The sequence below is a fragment of the Notothenia rossii genome, assembly GCF_949606895.1.
Source record: "Notothenia rossii genome assembly, chromosome: 5".
NCBI classification, from domain to species: domain Eukaryota; kingdom Metazoa; phylum Chordata; class Actinopteri; order Perciformes; family Nototheniidae; genus Notothenia; species Notothenia rossii.
The window spans coordinates 32,922,992-32,948,515 of NC_136903.1; the positions used below are offsets into that span (position 1 = coordinate 32,922,992).

General features: G+C 40.8%; 1 protein-coding gene across 5 annotated transcripts in view; it reads left to right on the forward strand.

Moving 5' to 3' along the window:
• Nucleotides 1–25,524, forward strand: part of kiaa1549la (KIAA1549-like a) — a 202,899-nt gene that overhangs the window by 43,475 nt on the left and 133,900 nt on the right. For all 5 annotated transcript variants that reach the window (XM_079680850.1, XM_079680851.1, XM_079680853.1 and 2 more), the window contains exons 2-4: nucleotides 17,306–17,926; nucleotides 21,423–22,229; nucleotides 22,760–22,875. In XM_079680850.1, coding sequence (XP_079536976.1) covers nucleotides 17,306–17,926; nucleotides 21,423–22,229; nucleotides 22,760–22,875 — 1,544 coding nt within the window. The remainder of the gene's footprint in view (nucleotides 1–17,305; nucleotides 17,927–21,422; nucleotides 22,230–22,759; nucleotides 22,876–25,524) is intronic.

A 25,524-nucleotide genomic window follows, 5' to 3' on the forward strand; every position in this document is an offset into this window, starting at 1 on the left:
TAAAAAGCTTACTATAAGCAAAAAACTAAATTAATTACAGTCTCAGGTCTTCTCTAAGCTACAGGTGGACTTGTATTCAGTGTGATAAAATGTGGTATTCTAATTTAATAACTTTTTGGCAACCGCTATTTTTAAGAAAACGAATTTTCAGACGTACACGAGTAGGGTGTTTTGTTCTACGACATAAAAATGTGTCACTAAACGGGAAAGTCTAATCACCTTGTGTCCACCACATCATTTGTATTAGACCTCTAACAGAAAACAAATATATATAAAAAACAGTAGCTTTGAGACAAGCAAATAAGAAATGCTAAAATGCTGACTAATTTTCAGATTTCTTTAATCATTCTGCAAGACTCTATTGTGCAGTGTCATTTTAGATACCAAAAAGACTTCAGAAAAAACGTACTGGATAAACTACTTTTAAAGGTTGCTTCGGGCCTCAGTGTGCCTTCATGCTCAGGTCAAGGCAATGCCATAATCTTCTTCCGGCAAATACTTTCAACAGCATCCAGCGCCTCCTGCTAGGCAAACAAGCTCAAAGCAGCAATTGTTAAGACCCCTCAGGTGTCCATTATTTGAAATGATCACACTGGCAGGCAGTTTGTGGGGCTCCACAGGCTATGAGCTGGAACAATCCTGCTTTCAACCGAAAACAATGAATAGCATCAAGAAGGATTATGGCTGTTTTTATCTGTGTTTGTTGATATTTTTTAGTCTTTTAAGATATGAGGATGGAAAAAGTACAAGGCAACTACATCATCAAATATTTAATTGAAATGTCTACAGAGGAACCATAGACCTCTCAGTCTCAGAGTCTTTAAAACAAGAATCCAGAAGTCAAGCAAACTTTTGATCTCAGTGTCCTTCTGGAGACCCCCATGGAGGCAGCTCAACGCCTGTGTTCTCTTATTGATTTGAGCTTTGACTTTTAACTGTAAAAAGCTGAGCAGTATATTTCAAAGTTCACTTTTTAAACCTACTAGTTCTTGCAAACATATCAGAAAATATAGCCTGGAACATAATAACAGAAGGTTAACGGTCATGATGTGGATAGGCTTGCATTCTGAATATTAAAAAAAAGAAAAGAGTTTAAGTAAGACTGTAACTTTCTCTAACTATTGACCACTGGAGCCACACATGCTTTATTTAAGTAAAACAAATCATCAAAGTATCCCAGTAAGGTCAGTCACACAACAATATCTGTATACAAAAGCTAACATTAGCCAACAACAATAAGATACTTATCATACCAGACCAAGTAAGGATGTAGCATCAAAACCAGCACCACAATATACTGTATGGCGTCCACCAAGTAGGTCAGCCTTAACCATTGTTGCTGCTAGCTTTGGGGCTAAATGGGGGCTAACACCTTGTTTGCTCAAAGCTTGGTGTACGTAGTCGAGTCAATCAAAAGTCTATAAGTTCTTATGGGAACCTATGAGATTTCCGAAGTGTTTGCGAAGAAACTCCTGCTTCCTTTTTTTGTCAGTCCTCTTTTTTCCTTGAGTTCGTTAAAACATATGAGTTTCTGCGTCAGATTTTGGACGGACTCAATGCCTTGTGTGACATTGTTAGCTTCCTTTCAATTAGTATATTAGCCAGGTTATTTTATTAAATGTAATTGCTGGACTATGTTGTATAATTCTGTATTAATAGAAAAACATTTTGGCATTTTGATCAAATATATTGTAAATAATATTGTTAGCAAAAGCTACACCACCTAGTTAATGTATGAATTGGAAACAACCTTTAAACCTCTTCTCTAGAAATGGCAGATTTCAAGTATGCACAACAGGGGGCTTGGATCTTGAGGAGTTGTTATATTTATTTATTGACAAATCTTTCCCTTATTCTCTTTCTTTAAACCCCATTTGCAGAGAGAACCTACATACGGAATTTAAAAGAGTTCTCTACATGCAAACTATTGAGACACACTCAAACATCTTTAATATACATATCTTTTTTAAATCCCTAATGCTTAGGCCTGGCAGGGAATTGATTTAGGCCTAGCTCTGCATAATGCATCTGCTGGAGCTGTGACATTAACAATGAGACACAAAATGACTCAAAACATTACAAATAAATGGCAGAATAAAACAGATTTCCTGCTACGATGGTGAAAAATTCTCCTTACTTTGTGGAGCTGTGTTTCAGAAAGTCATCCGCTTGTACCTCCCTCCAGTTCCAACACTACCCAGATGGGAGGGGGTTGAACTCAGCCTCAGCTTTTGCCAGATGGGAAGTTTTGAGAACTTTTCAGGAATGGATGCAGAGTATGTCGCCTCTCTGCTTCACAGCCTCAGCTCAGTCTGAGCCCGTCTGTACATAGCTACAGCTCAGCTCCAACCCTGCTGAGACTGGAGATGTAACTATCCAATATGTTCAAGCCATGCTTCCCGGCTCCTCGCTTCTCACAGTTGTTGATCTTCTTGATCGACTTACATTTGTCTCCTGACCCCGCCACATTTTTAAAGTATTTTATACTTGTTGCACATTTATAAATGTACTTTAAGCCAGGGATACTCAACCTGATTTGCCCAGTTAACAGTAAACACAAAAACACCAATCATATTTATCAGATGTACAGTAATGGATCATATACTTAACTTGATACCTTGGGGAAAACATCATTTTAATATACATGAAAAGGTCCATCTTTCAATTAAGTAGTTTATTTGATTTGAGGACATTCATGGCTTAGCCTGGACATCAGTCAGGTGGCCAAGGGATCCTCCCTTGACAATTTATTTGATTGATAATTAAGCTTATTTGGCAATTGCAGCTTTAAATACACCCATAATTGCGCTCCTGTGAATGTGATGCCACTGTGCTTTTTGTACAATGTGTATGTTTTTGTGTTATGTGTGTAACAGATGGAAAGACAGAATAAGAAGTGGGGGATAGAGTGGTAGTTTGAGTACATGTCTGTGTATATCTAAAAGGGTGATAGTGGAGAAACTGTGTGAGTCAGGCGTGAGTCTATTTTCGTCTGAGTCTTCTACGATTCAGAGTAAATGTCTGGCAGCTTGTGTGTGTGTGTGTGTGTGTGTGTGTGTGTGTGTGTGTGTGTGTGTGTGTGTGTGTGTGTGTGTGTGTGTGTTGGCAGTGCACGTGTCAATTAAGGTCTGCCTATGTGCACGTTACAGCAGCCCAGGATGTCTTCCCAGTTTTGTTTATGCTAGACTGGCTGGCCTACCATGAGCCCCAGAGCGGTCACATGATCGTGTCAGCCAGTCACAGGGGAGCCTGCGACAGAGCCGCACAGATGAGGCGCCACGCTGCCTTCTGCCTGCCTGTGTGTGTTTGTCTTAATTGTTACATGACTGCATACTTATTGCCTCGCTGATATTTCCCCCACTCTGAGTCTGTGTTGTTCCCCGCTCACAGAAGCTCTCAGGTCTGTGAAGTCTGTGTAGAGCAGGGGTAACCAACGCGGTGCCCGCGGGCACTAAGTCGCCCGCAGGGGGGAAATTGGTCGCCCGCGTGCATGTTCTAAAATAAGCACAAGTCACCATGGAGCTCCGTCTAAAAACATTATTGAATACATTTTTATTTTTAAAATGACAATATTTAATATAACGTTTTAAAAGCACACATTGTGTATGTACATATGTAAGTGAAATGGAGATTTGGTGCGTGAAATTGAACTCTGACCCCAGATAGGTTCAGAGTTGAACTCCACGCACGAAATATCCGTTCCACCTTTAGCTGAGACGAGGCTCATGCTAGCGTGTGGGGATGAAGCCCATGATGAGCAGCTACGATCATGGGCTTCATCACCACACCGCAAACAGACAAACACACACACATAGCAGTGGTGAGGATCTCAGCCTGCCACTGACGTTCAACCAGAAAACATCAGCAGTTAGCTGTTAGCAGTTAGCAAACAGAGATCACAGCTCCTCATATCTTTTCAGAAACTGGACAAAAGTTAAACAAGTACAAACCACAGACTGTCTGTGTCATGGCGAATACAGTCGCTGGTTTATTTATGTCTGTAGGCCGTTGTTATGAGTGTGGAATTAGCATATACAACGTTAGCTTAGCCTGGTCGACCCAGTCTCCATTCCGGAAACAAGCATTTTAAAAGGTTTTTCGCCTGCCGTCTTGTCTGCAGACTTGTCAAGCATTAATTCATGGTTTTTACTAACCGGTATCAGTATGTTGTTACTTCGGCATCATTTAGAAACGGGTATTACAATTTAATCACGGTAAAATATGTTCATTTTGTTGTATTTGTAGCTCCCGAACCAGCGCGTCTTGTTTGAATGATGCGAGTAAACACACCTGGCAGCAGCGGTGAAACTCGAGCGATTAGAGCGAAGTCGCGTCCGGTGTGAACGCAGCATTACAACGACCCCTGATAGATCTCGCGAGAATGTGTATAAATATAGATACATTTTCATAACAAAACAATGGGGTTGCTATAGCAATGGTAAATCATTGTTAATAATTATTGTGAGGAATAATTAACATTAACATGTGATCAGACAGTCCTTCACATAGAGTAAATTAATATGTATTCTGATTATTATTAATAATAATATTATCATTAAACGTGAACCGTGCAATTATGTTATTCAGGAAGTTTGTATCAAACAAGTAGCCCTTCGTATTACTCAGTACCCTTGAAGTAGCCCTCGGTGACAAAAAGGTTGGTGACCCCTGGTGTAGAGTGTGTGTGCTTATGCAACCATCAAACTGCGTTCTAAAGGTAATCTCCTATGAGATGTTCAAGTTGTTCACAACAACTTCATTTTGTCTACCTCACATTGTTGCAATCATTTTAGTGCAAAATCTTATGAAGCATTTGAAAGAGGCATCATTTTGTTTGGACCAGTGTAGCGGCCTTTTAGACTAATCTAATAATGTGACATCCATCGTGTCGGATGGAAGAAGACACGATGGATGGATGGGTAAACAAGACATAGAACTTTCACTCTATGGGACCTTGTCTTTGTACCGGGTGAAACCAGAAATAAATGTGTGTATTAAAAAGAAAGGTTAAATAATGTAACAAATGTACTTATTTTGATACAGACAATTATGTTATTTTTGTTTACTTAACCTAATTGTTGTTGCGGTTTTGTTAACCAAATGAAAATCAAATGTAATCTGAGAGAAAATGTTCCTTTCCAAGCATTATTGAGAATACAATTGAGTTTTATGGTAATATATGATAGGATAAATTACCTTAATACACAAAATTGGTCACTAATAGTTAAAAATGTAAGGAAGGCTAGTGTTACATGTTATGGGGTATAAAATGACAATGCATGCTGATACAACCAATCTTTTTCTTAAACAACTTAACATAGATATTGTTGTATACGTCTAACACTGAGTGACTTAACTTGTTCCTTGTCCCTATTCCACATTAGGTTTAAGCATGTCCCACATAAACATTGAAATTATTTTGTCAGAAGTAAACACAATGTACCTCGCAAGGAAACTGATTGTTGTTCCGTCCTTGTGGTTCAGTTTGACTGACTCAGTCAGGTCACTAAATAAAAATGTTGTTATGTTGACGGGTTGAAATGTAAGAAAATTGAGAGAAAATCGTGGCTCGCTTCAATTAACGTAACCAATATACATTTCCATGGAACACAGCTTGAATTATCGTTGAGTCAACCTGCTTTCTTGGAATACGATGGTGGAATGAAATTACTGCAATTAATGGTAAAATGAAACGTGAGCCTTCTGAATACTATTATTACATTATAATGAGCTCCATTAGCCTTTAGTTTCTACTATTGTGTCTGCAGGAGCAGCAACAAGTGCAACCAATGGATAAAAAGTGCAACCAATGGATAAAAAGAGAACTGGATACAGCATTGGAGGATGGGTCCCGTTACTTCCAATGAAAGTTGTTCAGTGTCACATGAAGCCATTGTGTTTTCCTCAAGCCCCGCCTCCAATCCACTCCATCATGGTCGTGTTGTGGCCGGTTTCGGCTCAGTCAACTGAATAGATAAGGGAATATAACTTTAAAATGAGGGCTATTTCTAAGTGTTCATACTGAAAAAAAGAAAAGTGATCCACTTATTTATATTGTTTCTTTACCAATGTCAAGGAGAAACAACTCTCTGGGCCCAGCGACATAACATGACTGAAATGGAAATTGATTTCCACCGTTTGGCCACTAACGAAAAAATTTGTTTCCATGACGGCTCCCTGTCTGGGGATTTGGTGCAAACCATTGTGTTGTTTTTCCCTGTGTGTTGCCTGTCAGGCAGCAGCCTCCTACACAGGCGTTGATCGCTGGCCTCTCTCTCTTTACAGTGAGCCAACCAGTGCTAATGAACACTCTGCACCATGACTGTTGGCTCCACCGACCAGGCACCTAACTAACTGAGTAATCACAGCTTTCTGCTTCCAGTAGGCAGCAGAAAGACATGTTAAAGCCTCGCCCGGAGCCAGGCAGGTAGCAGCCAGGCAGGGCAGCCTAAATAATGGCAGACTATGACAGATGCCAGATGATAAGAATCATAGCAGTGCAGGGGCTGTTTGCCAGGCAGAGAGATACAAACCCAGCAATATTAGATATCCCTACAGACTGACTTACTTCTTGTTTGGTAGCTGGCAGTTTGCTGCCAAATAGATCATTATTTTACCTTTCTGACAATTTTCTGAAATGTTCAAAATACACTGTGTGTTGATTATTTGCCCCTGGCTGTTTGAAACCTGTGATTATTCTGACCACCAACAGTACTGCTGTACCTTTAAATAGAACATAATCACTTGAACTGCAGTTTGTATATTGTCAAGCTTCTCTCTGGGTTAATCTATGTGTCATTGCTTTTGCTATCTTTCTGATGAAATTTGCCTAATAATATGTCTTTCAATCCTTAGGTTACTGATCCGCACCTTTGTTATACATGCAGGTAAAATAGATTAACTATATCAAATATCAGATACATGGACTCAATTATCTATCTAAATATAAGGACCTCTGATCAGTAACATTCTCTTTGGATTGGTCTTGTTTAAAAAGATGTGTTAAAACAAACAAGGGCTGAATTTGATTACATTTTTGTGGTTGCTTCTTGATGCCTTAACCCTAACAATATGCCATACAGTAAGAGAGAAAATTAGGACATCAGTGATTCTGAGTTTATGCAGAAAAAACTCAAAGGTTTCTGTGTGTAACTTGTTGTTACTTTTGGTTTAGTCAAGGCAAATCAATCTTACCTGAGTAATTAATATAATAAATCTTTTGCCAAATTAATTGTATTAGCAATGCATAGTCCAGATCTCAGTGTAGAATCTCTTTAGTATCATTTACCCAGATCAAAAGACATTCACTCTCGGCTTTTAAAAAATATGAATGTTCATGGCTTTTGTGACTTATCACTGCAAGTATTGGGTTCATTGGATTTCCCAGGGTCATGACCAGCTCGAAACGTGTCTTAGCACTTGATGTGATAAATGTGTTCAATAAAACACAGTTCTGTATGTTTTCAGCCCAGTAACCTTTGTAATATATTTGAATTGTATCTCAATACTTTGAACCTTCAAGGCTCAAGGTTCTTTATTTGTCATACGAACATAGCTATAGAGTAGTTATGTCGATGAAAATCTTAGGTCACAGGCTTCTCCAACAGTGTAACACAATAACACAGATAAACAGAAAAATATAGTGCAAGTAAATATTAAAAAATAAATACAAAAAGTAAAATAGTTTTAAAAAAGTGAAATAGTGAAATAAGAGTCTATGTGCAAGCTACTGGAATGATATATTACATAAATAGATAAATAATTACTAAGTAGCAGATGAATGTTATGGATGTTGTTTCAGCAGTCCAGGTGTTTAACAGTCTTATTGCCTGTGGGATGAAACTGTCTCTGTGTCTGGTGGCATTAGTCCTGATGCTGCGGTACCGCCTGCCAGACGGCAGCAGACTGAACAGTTTGTGGCTGGGGTGATGGGGGTCTTTTATAATCCTGAGGGATTTCTTCCTGAGCCGCTAGGAGTAAAGGTCCTCCATGGATGGCAGCTCCGTCCTGGTGATGTGCTCTGCAGTTTTCACCGCCCTCTGTAAAGCCTTACGATTGAGGGCGGTGCAGCTGCCGTACCAGGCCGTGATGCAGCCAGTCAGGATCCTCTCTATGGTGCACCTGTAGAAGGTCAGGACACTCTCTATGGTGCACCTGTAGGAGGTCAGGATGCTCTCTATGGTGCACCTGTAGAAGGTCAGGGTCCTCTCTATGGTGCACCTGTAGAAGGTCAGGATGCTCTCTATGGTGCACCTATAGAAGGTCAGGATCCTCTCTATGGTGCACCTTTAGAAGTTGCAGAGTATCCTGGAATCCATTTTGAACCTCCTCAGCCTGCCCTGCGGAGGAAGAAGAGCCGCTGTCGAGCTGTTTTGGTGATGGTGGTGGTGTGAAGAGTCCATGTCAGGTCCTCAGTGATGTGGACACAGAGGAACCTGAAGCTGCTGACTCTCTCCACCGTAGTCCCATTGATTGCGATGGGGGCGTGTCCCTCTCTCTGCTGCTTCCTGTAATCCACAATCAGCTCCTTTGTTTTGCTGATGTTGAGATGGAGGTTGTTATCCTGGCACCAAGATGTCAGGTTTTCGACCTCCTCTCTGTACGCCGTCTCGTAGCCGTCGGTGATCTGGCCGATGACGGTTGTGCCGTCAGGAAACTTCACGATGGTGTTGGAGCTGTGTGTGGACACGCAGTCGTGAGTGAACGGGGAGTAGAGGAAAGGGCTGAGCACGCAGCCTTGAGGGGCTCCGGCGTTGAGGATCAGGGTGGAGGATGTGATGTTTCCCACCCGCACTGCCTGGGGTGTGTCCGTCAGGAAGTTCAGGATCCATACATCCTCAAACAGAAGGCCATACAGCCTGAGGTCTAAATATAATCTACAGTTAACACCATTTCTTGTTATTTATTTTTATTTAATTGTTATCATCACTGATCACCCCGTGAGTATTATTATTTAGCTACAATACAACATTTTAATAAATTATTCTTTTTAATTAATTCAAATGATAGCAGACATTTTGTTTTTGTCTGTCGGCCAATTTATCCCCAGTTATTACAATTGTATTATGACAGATTAGTAAACAATTTATGGGTCCATTTATCATTTTTCTTTGAACTATTGCCACAGTGTGTTAAGCCCTTATATGGGTTTTCCATTCTGCCATTAAAATACTGTGTGCAGCCGCCTCTTATGATAGGCTGTTTACATGCAGGGCGCTGTCACTATAGAAGGTTATAATCTGATTCATGTGATCTAAAAATCTTTGTTTTCTATTTTCGTCATTTCATCACCAGACATTCTTGGTCCAACCCTTCAGTGTATTTTTAAAATGACATGAACTATGTTGTGCTCTGCTACCTTGTAAAGTTGCTGTGTGAAATTGATATTCTCCTTTTGATGGCATCATTGTACCTCATGATTGCGCCTTTTTACAGCTGTATTTCGGGGCAATAAAAGAAATACAGGACAGACGTCACATAAGCACAGCACACTCTGTTTCCTTCTTTATCCATGGTAATGGTTACCCTGGTGACAGCGTCCCTGTGGTTGCTGTGGAGACGCAGCAGCAGAAGCAGCCCTGCTGTCAGGCTGAATAAGGCAGTTGATTCACTGTTACCTCAAAAAGGTTCAGTCTCTGCATTGTTTCTTTTCATATAATGATTGTATGGTGGCCGACAGGTGCAAAAACGCCCAAAACATTCCATTAGGAGAAATGTGCAAAACGATGTAAATATAAAAACACAAATGCGCCAAAACATATGCAAATACAGAAACATCTTCACTCACTTGAAAACACATGCGCAGCATTTAGAAAACATTTGCCGACTTGACGAAAGATGTGCTGGGTTTACTAAAAGCACTTCAAATACAAAATGCTGCAAATATAGTCCGGCAGTGGCTCAGTCAGTTGGGGCTTGGACTGGGAGCCGTAGGGGTCGCTGGTTCAAGTCTCCGGATAGACCTAAATATGGAGTGTGGACTGCTACTTGGAGAGGTCCCAGTTCACCTTCTGCCCTGCCGTGATGCCTTTGAGCAAGGCCCCTCACTCCCATTTCTCCCCGGGCGCTGTACAATAGCTGCCCATTGCTCCTAGTAGGATGCAGAGAACACATTTCACTGTGTGTGCTGTCTTCATGTATGTGTGACAATTACAGAGGGTTTTATCCTCCGATTCTTCTTCTTTCATCCTCCGATTGTTCAAATGATAAAACTCTGCAAAAATCTCAAAACACAATGGAAACAGAGAAACTAAAAAGTGATGCACACAACTGGGACCGAAGCTTGGGGATTATAAAGTTAGCATACTGTCCCTCACTCAGCTATTCTGTTTCATAATTGTAAGTGTTTTGTCAGTTTATTTGAAGTGTCCTGTTGGCCATCTCCAGTGAGGTAACAGTGAAACAGCTTGACACGGATATTGACAAAGCAATTATTATATATTTTGGGCTGAACACCCGGAATCCTTGATGTAAAAAGCTGTGAAAAATGACATTTCAGCTTGACATTTTCTGACTTTTTGTGTTCGCCCGCCCTGATACAAGTCCAAAGAGCACAAAGACAAAAATAAAGACGCACATAATTATCAGTCTAGCAGGGCATCAAGTTGGCTCAGTAGAATAAAACTTGATCTAACCAATTAAATATCTATTTTCTTCATAACGAGCTTTGTGCTGTGTGAGCCTTACATCAGCTATTCTTAAATGATGCCAAGCAACATCAGTCCAACTGCAATGTGAAGTTCAAAGTCGATTCTATGTGACCTTCAAAGACATCACATCAAGTCCAGTTGAGTAATGTTTCAGCATATGTGGCTCATAACAATTAGATGCATGACTATTTATGTGCTAATTCTTTTCAAAAGGCATACATGAGAGAATTCAGTCATGTCGTTATAATCTACAAGTGTAATTTCCTCATGTTTCTCACCCCTTGGTACACTCTTTTTTAATTTTTAATTTGAGAATTATTGACGCTTTCATCCACCAGATGCCTGAATAATAAGTTCAGTCCTCCAGAATCTTCCGTGTAGATGGAGCCGATCACATTTGGTGCTTTATCTTGAATCATTAGCTATTGCAGGCAGCCATCAGTCCATCTTGTCCGTACATGAAATCACTTGTGTGGAGGGGTCAAATCTTCGCATTGTGTCTATTTTCCCATTTAACATAACTATTAAACCTGAAACAGTTCCTTCCATTTTTTTCACTGTTTAGATAAAAAGATGTTCTGTTGCAGTCAGTTCCCACACTGCGGAGTTGTTGTTGTCAGGCAGTTTTCCTCACACTTTGGCAGTATCACAGAGTTATGTTGGCACACTTTGTTCCAACTCTAGCCACCACCATCACTTCAGAGAATAACAATTACAAACCATTTATTTCTGCCACACTGCTTGTATTAACCACAAAGAATGAGATAAATTACTATAGAAAAATATTAGCTACCAATTTCTCTTATTAATGGTGTGATCTCACACTTAATTCCTTTTACTTATTTAATCGTGCCTGCCATTCATCCAACATAACCCCAATTTTGAACATCCGTATGGAAATAGCTGATTATAGATTTTTTTCCCGTTCATTAGCAAACATTGATCCATTTACCTGACCATCCAAATTGTTTCCTATTACTTCATCCACACAAACAGATGGATGCCCTGAATAGATCCAGGAAATGGCCTCACTCTGTTGGACAAAACCAACTGGCTTGGGACCATCCTTACTCCCACTGAGTCTCGTAGCTCTTCTTGTATTACAGCGCTTTGACAGTTATCCAACCCACCCACTCTTACAACAAAGCCTTTGTGATTTTAAAGGAAAACATATTCAAACACTTTGTCACTGAGAAAAAAATCCTATCCCTCAGCCTACACTCTTTTCTTCAGAGGCCTTTATCACGTCATTGGACAGGTGGACCTTCATTTTCCCACTCTTATAGAAATAACCTTAACTCAAAGCTTGTCACCAATAATGAAAGTTAAACACATAGGCTCGAAGTGCATTTTTTTTATATTGTCTGTGAATCAAATGACTGTTTACTCGAATAATTTGTCATTATGACATCACCATCTTGGTTTTTGGCAGGCTTAATCTTGTTTTGTTTTTTTAACCAGTAAAAACAATATTTAGACGACGAGTACAACTGAAATCTGAACAAAAATGTTCCAGGGGACCAAATTGTCAAAATTAACTTTAAAGCAACTGAAAACACACTGTGAAAGGTTAATCATCCTCAGACAACACACTAACCGGAGAACACTGTATTGCGGTGACCTGTCAATCACAAAGTAGCCTCACCCTTAGGCATTCCTTGATTTTACCTTAAATAATTGACATGATGCTGACATTTAGATATTATGCTGTATTGAAGAAGACTTGAAACTAGCAATTGAGACCATGAACTCATTAGGAGATTAAATGGCGAGTCATTAGGAAAATAAACATGGAGTCTGGTAATTTTCTCATAGACTTCTATACAATCAGAATAGAAGTCTATGAGAAAATTATATTAAATTGAAATTCTCCGTCAGTTTCTCCTTGTTTTGAAATAAGACATAAAGCTATATACAAGTATATTAAAGTATACTTTGCAGCCCTAGGTGCTAGTTGGCTATGTATTAACATATTTTCTATTAGTTTCACTTCCCCTAAATCTTGTAATATGATGCCACAATTATGTTTGCACTTTTAATGTTACATCTTCTCAGGAGCTCGGTGGTTAGTGAGCCCAGCTCTCGGCACATTGTGTTCTCACATTCTGAGGCTGAAACAGTTTCTGCCAGTAGCTAAAACTAACACCACTATTTGGCATGGACTAATGAGGTGGACATGAACTACAAAACTCTTCATCATTCTAAATAATTCCTCTGTACTGCAGCTTGATGATGTTGCTGTATTAAAAGAAACCTGCCCAGAACAGCTCTCAAATGGAAATTAGCATGTTTTATTTTTCATCTGGCCTGTTGGATGATTACTATATTGAAAAACTGCCACCAATTGGCTAGTTGGCAGATTCAACGAACCACATTTTTCCCTCTGTGTTGCATGGAGCTGAGGACCAGCTGGCTCTGTACCATTGTCACATTTCCTAACCACCAGTCAGGGTGGCACTATGGATCAACTCTGTTTGGGAGGTATACCACAGGATCGAGGGGGGCAAAGCCATGGCTACAGACCATAAACATTCACGGTCATATCATCCAGCCACCTGGGAACGACTAATCTGAACACTCCGAAAGCTGGTAGTGACCTGGCAAAGCTTTACATGCTTGTGTTGACATTTACAGAGATTCAGCGGGGCATCAGTGTTCACTATGCCAACTGGCGGGTATTATGGTCAATATATAACGTGATGTAAAATCCTCGTAAATGGCCAGTAGGGCTTTGTCCACCATTTCCATGTTCTGATTATCATAATCTACCAAAGCTGACACGGAAATAGACAAAAAAAATATACAAACTAGGTCAGTTCTGCTCTGATCCACACTCACCCTTCTTCAATCCACACTTTCTGTTCTACCAACCATCCATCCATGAAGTCCATATTTGTTCTCAGTGGAGGTTCTTCTATCCCAGCGTTTTGTCAGAGGTCTGATGGTAGAGTCACATATGTTGCTCTCAGCCTGAGCAGATGGCTAGCTGCTGGAGGAGAAGACTCTCAAAACACTGCTAACAGCCATGCATACTGTGCAGGCCTTCCATCTATCCATTCATCCTTTCATTACTCCATTCAACCTGCATTATTAATGATAGCTGTCAACCCACATATGTTTATTATCTCAAATAACTATAGATTATCTAATAAGAGGCCCCATTATGGACCCAGTTAATGGTATGCATTTCTTATTATTAAAGTATTGGTTGAAACTGCTGGAAGAAATATTACTGTTAAAGTGTATAAGTGCACATGAGCAATCAAAGATGAAAGCCTAAAAATACACGACACAAAAAGTAAATAAATCATTAGAATAAATGTAAAAAAAAAGTCAAAGAGAGTATGATTTAAAAAGTCAAAGACCATCTTTGATTAATTCAAAGAGCTGAGCAAATTAGTTGTTGGCTCTTAAATTCCAACATCCCAAATGAAAAGAAGCATTACTAATCAGAATCAGAATCAGAATACCTTTATTAATCCCACAGAGGGGAAATTTGCAGCATTACAGCAGGAAAAAGCCACAGACAGTTTAGTGTTGCATATCTTAAATGCTTTAATAAAGTACAAAGTTATAATATAATAAAAAATATGCTAAAAAAGTACCAAGTTATAATATAATAAACAATATGCTAAAAAAAGATAAAAACTAAAAAAGTTACATAATTTTACCCCCAAGGGTAACTTGGGGGAAGCAAAATAATAACGCTTTATCTCCATTAAGTTGGAGATATCCGATAGTCTCAGATCAAATGTAACACTCATTTAAAGTCATGTTTCTGTCTAGCTGACACATGTTAGTCCAATAATCACTTTCTTTTAGCTCCGTTTTGGTCTCAACTAACTCCTAAGGGAAAAAAACGTGTGGCATGGTAGTACAATTAGTATACCGAGGCTGTCTTTTTTAAAACGGCTTCCTGCCGATGCTAGAAACGAGGTTGATATGAGCAGAATGTGCAGGACAGAAAATCAAAACAAATCGCTAAAAGATGCTAAAATGGTCTGTAGAACTATATGGAGATTTGCAGGTACAATTCTGAGTAGGATGATAACTTAATGAGACTGTTTCACATTTAATATAGTCCTTTGGTCCATTGTTTATATAAAAAATGATTAGTGGTGCTTTAATATCCCATTGAAGTGAAACATCAGAGTTTGTTTTGTTTTGTAATTCCACACATAGTCCATAGCCTATGGTTTTAGGACTTCTGCAGCAAGTCACACACTCTTTACTTTGACACTTTTTCTCGAAACAGTTAGATGTATGTTAGCAAAAGTGCTATCAGTATTTATTCCCAATGCAACACTAAACACGGAAAAGCTATTGAGTTTCCAGATAAGATAAATTGCTTCAAAAATGAAATATGACATGTCAATTAAGTTTAACAAGCTGTACTCGGATATTTGCCACCACCATTTCTAACTGTGCCCTTCTCTAATCAAGCTTTGGATGCTGCTGCTAACAAACAACATAGACCCTGTGGAGGCTGACATATAAATGTTGATGACATTTATGATGTAACGCCCTATGACAGGAAACAGATTGCTTAGTGGTGGCTCTTAATAGCGGGGTAGCTAAGGCAGCTAAGCCCAGAGCTGGTTATGCTAAGCCTTTCTCGTTTAGAATCACTGTCTTTTAATTAAGCAATCCTCTGTAGAGACATAGAGAGCGTGGGAAGTGTGGGACCCACGCATACACTTAACAAGGATGAAATGAGTGTGTGCTCACAAAAATACTCTGCCTGGCACTCGCTTTCCACTTTCAATACTTAAAACAGAAGTCAGGCTCGAGTGACGCCAAACCTTTTAAATTCAGAACAAACGAGCAGATGCAATAAAGCGTGACACAGTGAGGAAGCCAGCGTGCCAGTTAGCCGGTCAGCAGTGTTTTTTTTGTTTTTTTCATCTTTCAATCCCACTAAGGCAAGGTGCCTTTGAGACTGAACGTATTAGGCAGGATAATCACCTCTGTCTGCCAAACCTTCAGGCTATGTGGAGGCTACACACAAGATGAAGACAGTTCACAGAATGATGATAAAGGCCTGAGCTAAAGGCATTGACTGGATGCTATCTCTGCTGATCCATTACAATGCATCTGACTACTTGCTGTGAAATGGAAAGAAATGCCTCCATAAAACTGTCATTACTCACAGCGAACTTTGCTCGGAAAAACATATTTCAGCCTCATCAGTATTAGCTATAAGCTCAGAGGCTGAGTGGTTGTGTATGTTCTAGGAATAATAAATCCACAGGCTAGCATGGCTAACCTAACAGATCCGATTAGTATCTGTGAAATCACAGCTGATTAGGGGGTGCGTGTGTGTGTGTGTGTGTGTGTGTGTGTGTGTGTGTGTGTGTGTGTGTGTGTGTGTGTGTGTGTCTGTGTGTGTCTGTGTGTGTGTGCATATGTGTATGTGTCCTAATGTATACTGGAAAATCTAAATTAATTCCCTATGCTGTATCCTCTAAAACATAACTGACCTACTTTAGACATTATTACTATTTTTCCACAATGTAAGACTTTTTATTTAATCCCTTTGGATAAATGTGTGTGAGGCGGATGAGAGAAAGAGAAATAATATGCATATTTAAGCATTTGAGAGTGTGTATGCTCTCATGATGAGTGTGTGTTAGCAGAGCAGTTTTAAATCTCCTGGCCCTTGAATAGTTGTACGGGCACCCGGCACATTATGAGGACTAATGATTTGAAGGCTCCAGCTGTGTGTGCATGCATGTGTGTTTTGTGTGCATTGAAGACCAAATGTTAGATAAGATAGGAAATAACTACAATTGAAGTTATTGTATGCATGCACGATTAAAGAGTTCTAACTAGCCCTGTGGCAAATATCTTTGTCAGTTTTTATCATATTTAGTCAACCTCATCCTGTCTTGTTTTTTTCTGTCAGGCCATTTGAATCTTATCTTACTCAAAGAAAAACATTAACTGTTTGACTAGTTTCCTCATGGAAACGTTCAACATTGTCTTCTTGTTTATTCATCAGATTATATTGAACATTTAAGTCAATCTAGTCTAGCCAACATTTCCTTTAACTAAGCCAGTTGCTTTCATTGTTAACTTTAACTTAAGTATATTACTCTTATTTAATGTGTCAGTAGATAAATGACTATGCCAACAGTTTTGATAGCGTCTAAAGTCTAAAAATATCTACGAAGGGCACAAAACACAGGAGAAACGTGACGCGCAAGAATCCGTTCCACTCCTTGTATGCCTTTACCCTTTATACCTCTGCAAAATGGGCTCAAAGACCATTTGTACCACTCACCTAATTATTATGTTCTTTTTGTGAGTGTAAGTGTGGTCAAAAGAACATGGCACTCACGGGCTAACCTCCACTATCTTTCAATGGCAAGAAGAAAAGAACAGATGAAAGCAGTCTGGTATAACTGTACCATCACCGCCAAAGCTCTAGTGAACACACACACGAACAATGACTGAAAAATAGGACACAATAAACATGAAAAATACAGAGACCTTACACTTGGTACCTAAAGTTTTAGTTTATTAAATGAACACCGGTAGGACAAATGATTCAAGGAGTGCTCATAATGTTCCTGCTGCCCAAATGAAACACTAACTCTGATTTTGCTGTATCCACTCCTTCCTCCACCTCCCTATCCCTCATGTTTCCTTTACAGCTGACGGAGGTCACCATGAGAAAGTGAGATGGGCTGTCCGGCCTCTGGACCCCGCAGTCCCCATCCCCTGGTCTGGAGTCAGAGCCGGGGCTAAAGACAAAGCTGTGATGGATGAGGGTAAAGTGTTTTCTGAGGCCGGAGCAGCAGTTTGGACTGAAACAGAAGCAGGAGTCCGTGTTGGGACAGATGGCAATATTTTCGCAGGGGCTAGAATTATGACAGGAACCTTGACTGAAGTTGGGGCTGAATGGAGTCCCACGGATGCTAAGGGGGGTGGTCTGCCAATGATGCCCAGGAACCTTGCAGCTTTTGTGGGGCCACAGAGCCTGCAGACACGTGGAGAGGGCCAGAGAGAGCAGGCAGCCCCTTCCATTCTGGCAGAGACACCAGTGCTAGGAAAACCTTTAGGACTGCTGTCTAAAGCTGCTTGGTCCAGAAGCTCCTCTTCATCCCCATCCAAGGCCTCCTCATCCTCCTCCTCATCTGCAACAAAAACATCCTCTTTGCCATCCTCCTCCTCTGCAGCCAGCAAAACAGAGAGTGAGACGGCAAGATCAGAGAATGTCTCTCTGGTTGTTGTCAACAGTAACTCCTCCAGCAGCAACAGCAGCTCCACTTCAGGTACAGTGCGCGATTGTTCTGTCATCTCAACTTTACATTGTCATTAATCGTTTGCTTAAGCCTTATCACATGCAGCAATCTTTGTTTAACAATACCAGGCCTGTCAAGATCTGATTTCTTCACATACTGATACAAATGTGCATAGGGCTTTAGACAAAGCTTTACTTTTAATTTAAAGATTTTGGAGGGTCTTGTTTATTTCTCAGCCTTTATAAACCCCAAAAAACCATAGCAACATCGTAAGTGATGGATCAAGCAGTGTTTAGCATTAAAGCATTCTGGGATAAGAGGGAATGCGAATCTCTCTCTAAAGGCAAGGGAAGTTTATTTACAGTATATAGCACCTTTCAACGCAAGGCAATTCAAGGTGCTTTACAAAAATGAAAGACATTCAGACAAAGGCATTTAAAAACAGTCATTAAAAAGAAAAAAAAAAGATTCCTGTGGAAAAACACCCGAGTGAAGAGACTTGTTTACTATATGAAATATAGGATCTGAGGCCATGCAAGGAAAAACATTTTTGAAAAACCCTATTGGAATAATATCAAGGCAGCAGGAGGAGGATTTTAGAAGTTGTATAATGTCCTCTAGGTTTTTATCATTAATCTGATGGAATTGTGTCATGATCTCTGAATTGATATTAGGTGGACACAGAGACAACACATGTGCTGTACCTGATCCAGAGGTGCAGAGTCTAATTTTCTGAATTGTTTCAGTGAAGAAGGAGGCAAAATCATTGCACGCCCTGGTGGATAGAAATTCAGAGGCTACTGACACTGGGGGGTTAGTTAGTCTGTCTACGGTATCAAACAAGGCACGTGCGTTGTTTTTGTTTTTGGCAATGATATCAGAGATGAAAGACTGTCGGGCAAATTTCAATTCCAAATTATAAAGGCCAAGTCTCTCTTTATAGATTTCAAAGTGAACCTGGAGATTTATTTTTCGCCACCTACGTTCAGCTTTTCGACACTCTTTTTTCTGCTCTCACGGTCATGGCCTTTCTCCATGGAGATATTTTCTTCCCAGTCACTTCCTTTACCTTAGTTGGAGCAAGGGCATCTATAACATTTTTAATTTTTGAATTAAAATGATCATCTAGCTCATTTACTGAGTTAGCAGGGCAAGTGTGGAAGAAAGATTCTGAGTAAATATTTCCTTAGTGTTTTCAGTTAAATATCGCTTTGTGGTTACCTCTTTTTGAAAAAAATTGTGAACAGAAATAGAGCTCTCAAAGAAAACAGGAATGATCAGAAAGTGCAACATCAGTCACCACAACCTTAGAGGTATTCAGTCCAGAGTGTGCCCCTTATTGTGCGTGGGGATCCGTCATAAAACTGAAGTTGGGAGGGGTTGATTCGATAAGAACAGCTGCACTGTTATTTTGTTCAATCCATGTTTTCGTTAAAAACATAAAATCGAGATTGTGCTCAGTGATAAAATCATTGATTAAAAATGTTTTACCTGCATGCCAAAGACCTGACATTTAATAAAGCTAGTTTAAGCTTGTTGAATACACTATCAGTCAGATTTTTTGCGGCAAGCTGTGGCTGACATGGAATCACTGCTAAATTTGATAAACTCACACAAACGTTTGAGCACTTCCTGTTTCTAAGCTGATTCACCACTCTTAATCTATTACCTATCAACACAGATATCGGCAAAGCTACAGGCAGGCAGGGCCCCGGCTTGTCCTGGAAAGAGTTGAGAGTGTCATACGCCCTTGAGCCTGGACCCAGCATATATCAGTCAGTGTTTGCGTTTTTTACACACACATTCTTATCAGGCTTCGGAGACATCAGTCTTGAAAGGGGGGAGGACGTTTTAGTCCAGATGATTGTGGTAGGCATGGTGACGGGGGTGTTGGTGCGCGTCCAGGGGGAGGAGGTGATTGACGTAGGCACGGTGACGGAGACGAGTGTGGGAGCAAAGCGTAGCTGTTCTCGCGGTGCTTGCTGCAAAAGTTGAGCAATGTTCAACTTTTGAAGCTTCAACGGAAGCGTCAGCCAATCGAATCATATGCCAGTACAAGCTCTAGCCCAGGGGTCGGCAACCTTTTTCATATGAAGTGCCATTTAAAAAAAAAATGTTTATCAGCGTGCCAAAGATCGAGAATTATCAACAGGGTGGGGGGGGGGGGTTGAGGAGCTTGACGCTCGTCAACTATCAGCCTCGCTGCGGGGAAGCAGTGTGTGGAAATGTCAGCGCAACGTACATGATGCCGAATTTAACAAACACATTTCAACAATTGGTTTAAACGGCATAATAATAAGGGCGATCGTCCGTTCTGTGATTTTCCACAGCACACCTGTTATGATATTAGGTTCATGCAGAGTGAGATGAGGTCGCTGTCCCTTTAAGAGAGAGAGAGAGAGAGAGAGAGAGAGAGAGAGAGAGAGAGAGAGAGAGAGAGAGAGAGAGAGAGAGAGAGAGAGAGAGAGAGAGAGAGAGAGAGAGAGAGAGAGAGAGAGAGGGGTGTGGCTTGTGCATGTGTGTTTGTGGATGGTAGAGCGACAGTGAGGGAACATGTATGTTTCTGGAAGTGAAACGAGGCAGCAGAAAAACAGAGATCTGTGATGTATTTTGTGAAACAGAAGAACAGCTAAATAAATGCAACGGCCTCCCAAGAAGAGCTCGCCTCTCTCCAGTCATTTAAGCTAAAGTTGGTTATTGAACCTGAAGCTTGTTGATTCTGCCCTCCTCGACTACGGTCTGGGAGCCGACAGGAAAGTTCAACACACAGTTGGGCAGTCCGCCCCTTTGTAGCATATTATTTCGATGAGAGATGAGCAGATCGCCACTGGGTTTTCAACTAAATACACAGCCACGCAAAAACTGCGGCATTTGTACAGCTCCTTATGGGTACTGCAATTAGTGAAGTGCTTTCCTCCGTGGTGAAACGATCAGCACTGCACCACAGAGGAAAGCGGCAGAAAGTCACCTGGAGTTAAAGAGAGCCGGGCTGCGTTACGTGCATGGCTTCCTTCTGCAGGTAACGGGGACAGGCGCTCTGGCGGCGGTCTCGTTCAGGATCCGAAAATACAATTTAAATATTTTTGCACACTTATTCCACTTATTCCTAGTGTGCCACTGGTTACGGTGCCGCGTGCCAATGCTGGCACGCATGCCTGGGGTTGCCGACCCCTGCCCTAGCCAATCAAACTGCTGCTTGTGTGGACGGGCCGTAAGGATGGGACGCTGTTGACCTCAACTGATAGGGCGTTGGAAGGAACAAGCTGTGTTGTCGAACACCTTTTTGGTTAGATGCCTTAAATAAGGTCATATATCAATATCACAAGCCTAAGATATTTCGTTCTATACGTCAGTAAATACCTCACTCGTGAATGGCTGAAGCTTCTATTTGTCATATAGAGGGCTGCTAACAAGTTTCTAAAAGAGACTAAATCACAATTTTGTTTTCTAAGCCTAACCCTAACATTAGCGTTTTACTTCTGACCTTTTTTGGGAACAAAAATGAACCCTAATTTTTTTCCTGCAGAGGAGTCCGTGAGCAGCCGTCCAGCCTGGGATCTCCCCACCGTCCCCGAGTCGCTGCTGTCCACAGTGGGCGACCACGACGTCACACTTCCTTCCAACATCACCAGCCCCTTCTCCACCCACCAGTGGAACACCACCACTCCGGCGCACACCAGAAACACCTCACGGCTGACGACCACATCAACTAGCATCATAACCACATCTCTACCACCAACAACCACCAACTCAACTCTACCGTCATCCACCACAGCACAAACACCAAGGGCACCGACTGAAACCACCAGCCAGGACACTGTGACCAACGAGAGCCTCCAGCTGACCACAGTAACCACGACGACGCCCATAACAACCACCGCTGAGGTGATGACGACAATGGTGCCAACCACTGGGAGCGCATCAATAGAATCACCAAATACAACCGCCACTACAACCACGCAGCAAACCACAAGCCTCAAACCCACCACAGTGACTACAACCGAGCCTACAACCACCACGACAACCACACCTGCCCCCCCCACCACCACTACTACTACTTCAACGGTCGCCCCAACTACTACCACCACCACCACTACTACCACCACCCCTCCTCCAACCATGACCACTATTCCTGCACCTACTACTACTGTCGCCACCACAACTTCTACTATTACCACTACAACCACAACCACAGAGGTTCCCACCACCACTGTGTTCATCCCAATCGAGACCACGCCCCCTCCAACCACGACCACTGAACCCCCGTCCAACACCAGTCCTGAAGAAAGTCCACTTCCATGCAACGTGACGGAGAAATACTGGGTCAGAACAGGTAGGTGTCTATGATAAAAAGCAAGTAGAACACCAGACTTGTGAGGCAATAAATATCAGTTAAATATTTGTTAGATGAATGCCTAAAATCTAAAGCTAGGGCAGGTAGTTTTTATCTACAATGTTCTTAACGTTACAGTATGTAAGGGCATGCTGGTTCATTTTTATGGAAAATGTTATTTAAAGCAATGATATACAGTATACAGCGATTTCAGAAGTGAAGGCACAAAGCAGCTATTATATAGATGTAATTACATGCAAATTCATTAAAACCAAAGCAAGGGGCAGATCTTCCTCGGACATAAACACTTCTATAAATATGAGGCTGGAGATTCTTCACTTTATTACACAGAGAGATAGGTTGATACTACTGTACTAACGACTTCACTAAGGTTGGCAATAGATGCAAAATTGCAACATTTAACCAACAGACAAGCTCCTGATTCCCTATTGTCGATGTAAGATTTGTCAGAATATGAACACACAAAATATCAACACGTATAAAGCTTAAATGTATTTTGTAATCCACAGTTCTCTCCATTGAGCTGCGTAGGAACCGCCTGGATCTGATCCTGAAACAGAATCTCTCTAAAGGACTGAGCCACGCCCTGCAGAGAGCGCTGAACGACTCCACAGCCTACGCCCAGGTAAGTGTCTTACAGATATAGTAACTACAAACAATTTTTTTATGTAACTAATGTATTTTTTAGCCAGATCCACAGTCACTCCACTAAGACGAACCCAGCACTTTTGTTGCCTTAAACTTATCAAGTAGTTTTGTTGCGTTGAATGGAGTATGAAGCCAAAACGGCCTGACTCCTTGGCCTGAGACCAAAATGCCCGGTTCTTCCCTAGATCTTCCTGCAATATTCCGCATCCACAGGGCCTAGAGCATGCACACTCACGTTTTCCTTAAGCCCCACCTTCAATCTGCTCCGTAACTGCCAGTCTTGGCTGGCTCAAGAGGTTAAATAATTCTAAATTCAGCTATTTTCACGATTTCTAGACCATTATGATTTAGATTAGGACTATTCAAATGTTCCATCTATGAAGTTGATTTCCCTAAATAAAAAATGTCAGATGATTTACAGACGTGGCTTTCCCGATGTAAGTCAATGGGAACAATTATGTTTGGGCCCAATGGCATCACATGACTGACTTGGCAGTTGAAGTACAACATTTTGGCCAAACCAAAATAGCTTCAACGTCCAACATCCTTGTGTCCTGTTCTCACAAAGGTAAATGTGGAAAAGACACAATGTAGGAGAAAAGCACCATCCCTTACAGGTTTGAAACAGAAGCTACAGATGTACCTATTTAAAGCTAACAATGCAACCGTTTTCGAAGAGGTTGGGAGATAAAATGTGTTTGACCACTAAGCACATGTTTAGCAACATGAAGTTATTTGTGAAAATATGGAGTTGACTGATCAAGATTACTCACTTCCTACTCCAACAGGTCTTTATGCTCTTGGTGTAAATTAAATGATCACCGGGGTCCACCCGCTTCTCTAAACTCAGTAAAGTGCTTTCCTTTCTGATGATAATAAGAAAATCTAATCTTTAAATAACATTTGGCTGCATGTGTGTAGATATCCTATTGTTCAGCGTGCCCTTCACGATACTCTATATAATATTAATCATTTTCTACTCTTGCTCATTCTCCACACAACGAATTATCTGAATGGTGCTAGGAGAAATAAGAGGTGACTAATGCAGAGTTGGAGTCTGAATAGAAATAAACTGTTGAATAGTCAGGTGGTGTTTACTTAGAGAGGTTATTATTACACAAACACGATAATGGAAAATAAATCCAGAATAAATTATTCTTTCCCTTTTTTCTTGCATCAGAGCACTGCAGTTGAGTAATGTTTATATTCTGTTGCAGGATGTTTTCCTTTTGATTATCCAATCTCTATTACATTATTTTTCAACTTCATTCTCAATCATTACTACAAGCTTTTCTTTTTGGCATTAATGGTCAATAGACCTCCATTAAAAACCAAATTAAACCTTATTTTGTTGGTAAAAAAGGCAAAACAATGTATTATTTTAACTTAAGTTCAAATCAGAGGAAATTATCTTACATTTTTCTTGCAAACAACCTAGTATTAAGGACACTCAGATCCTCCAATGCATTTATTTTAGGAGTACCGAAAGTATGATACAAGAAATCTGGATCTTAGAACAGTAAACTCCATTGGAGTTTTTAAAAGTACATTGAAGACATATCTTTTTAATTTGGGGTAATCTTTGTTGTATCACTGTTCATGTTCTATTGTTCTATGGTTCTGTGATATAACACTTTTTGTTTGTTTATAATGATGTTCGTCCATCTTTAATTTTGTATCTGTAAAGCAGTTTGGGCTGCATCTTGCAAGGTGCTATATAAATAAAGTTTATTATTATATTATTATTAAACCGTTAGTTATTTTTCCTGGCAGTGACTAGGGCTGATATCGCGTTAATGCTCGCAATATGTCACAATGACCAAGTTTGAACTTCGCGCTTCTTTTGGCTAGCACTATATGATAGACTAAGGGGCAGGACCAATCACTACAGAGCCGGCCAGCTAACCAATCAGAGCAGACTGGGCTCTGGTTTCAGACAGAGGGTGAAAAGAGGTGCTGCAGCACAGGCAGTATGAGAAAAATAAAGAGCTTTTCAAACATTAAAGCATGGAGACATGTCACAGGAGAGGCACACAACACAAATATGAACCTGAAAATAAGAAGAATAGGGCTCCTTTAACCTGTGGTTAATGACATACAAATATATAGAAACTGGTCAAATTTGACTCGCAGATAACAGGACGGTGAATCTTCTCTCTCATCTCCAATGATCTCTCTCTTTCGCACTCTTCCTCAATATTTACATTCCTCCTATTGCTCCCCTCCTCCATGCTCTCTCCTCTCAGTGAGCTCCCTGGGTTTAATCCGATTGATTTCCTGCCAACCTGTCTGTCTCTCCTGTTCGTCAGTCTTCCTGTCGAGCCTACCTGCCTCCCTTTCTGTCCACCTGTCTCTCTTCATCCCGCTGTCTGTCTTCCTCCGCCTGCTCCTGCTATTTTTATCCAGTTGTTTGTGAGCCTGCACCGGGAGTGACTCAGTGTCTCTAAGCTCCAGTCCACTTTCATCTACCCCCCTGGCACACACACACACACACACACACACACACACACACACACACACACACACACACACACACACACACACACACACACACACACACACACACACACACACACACACACACACACACACACACACACACACACACACACACACACACACACAC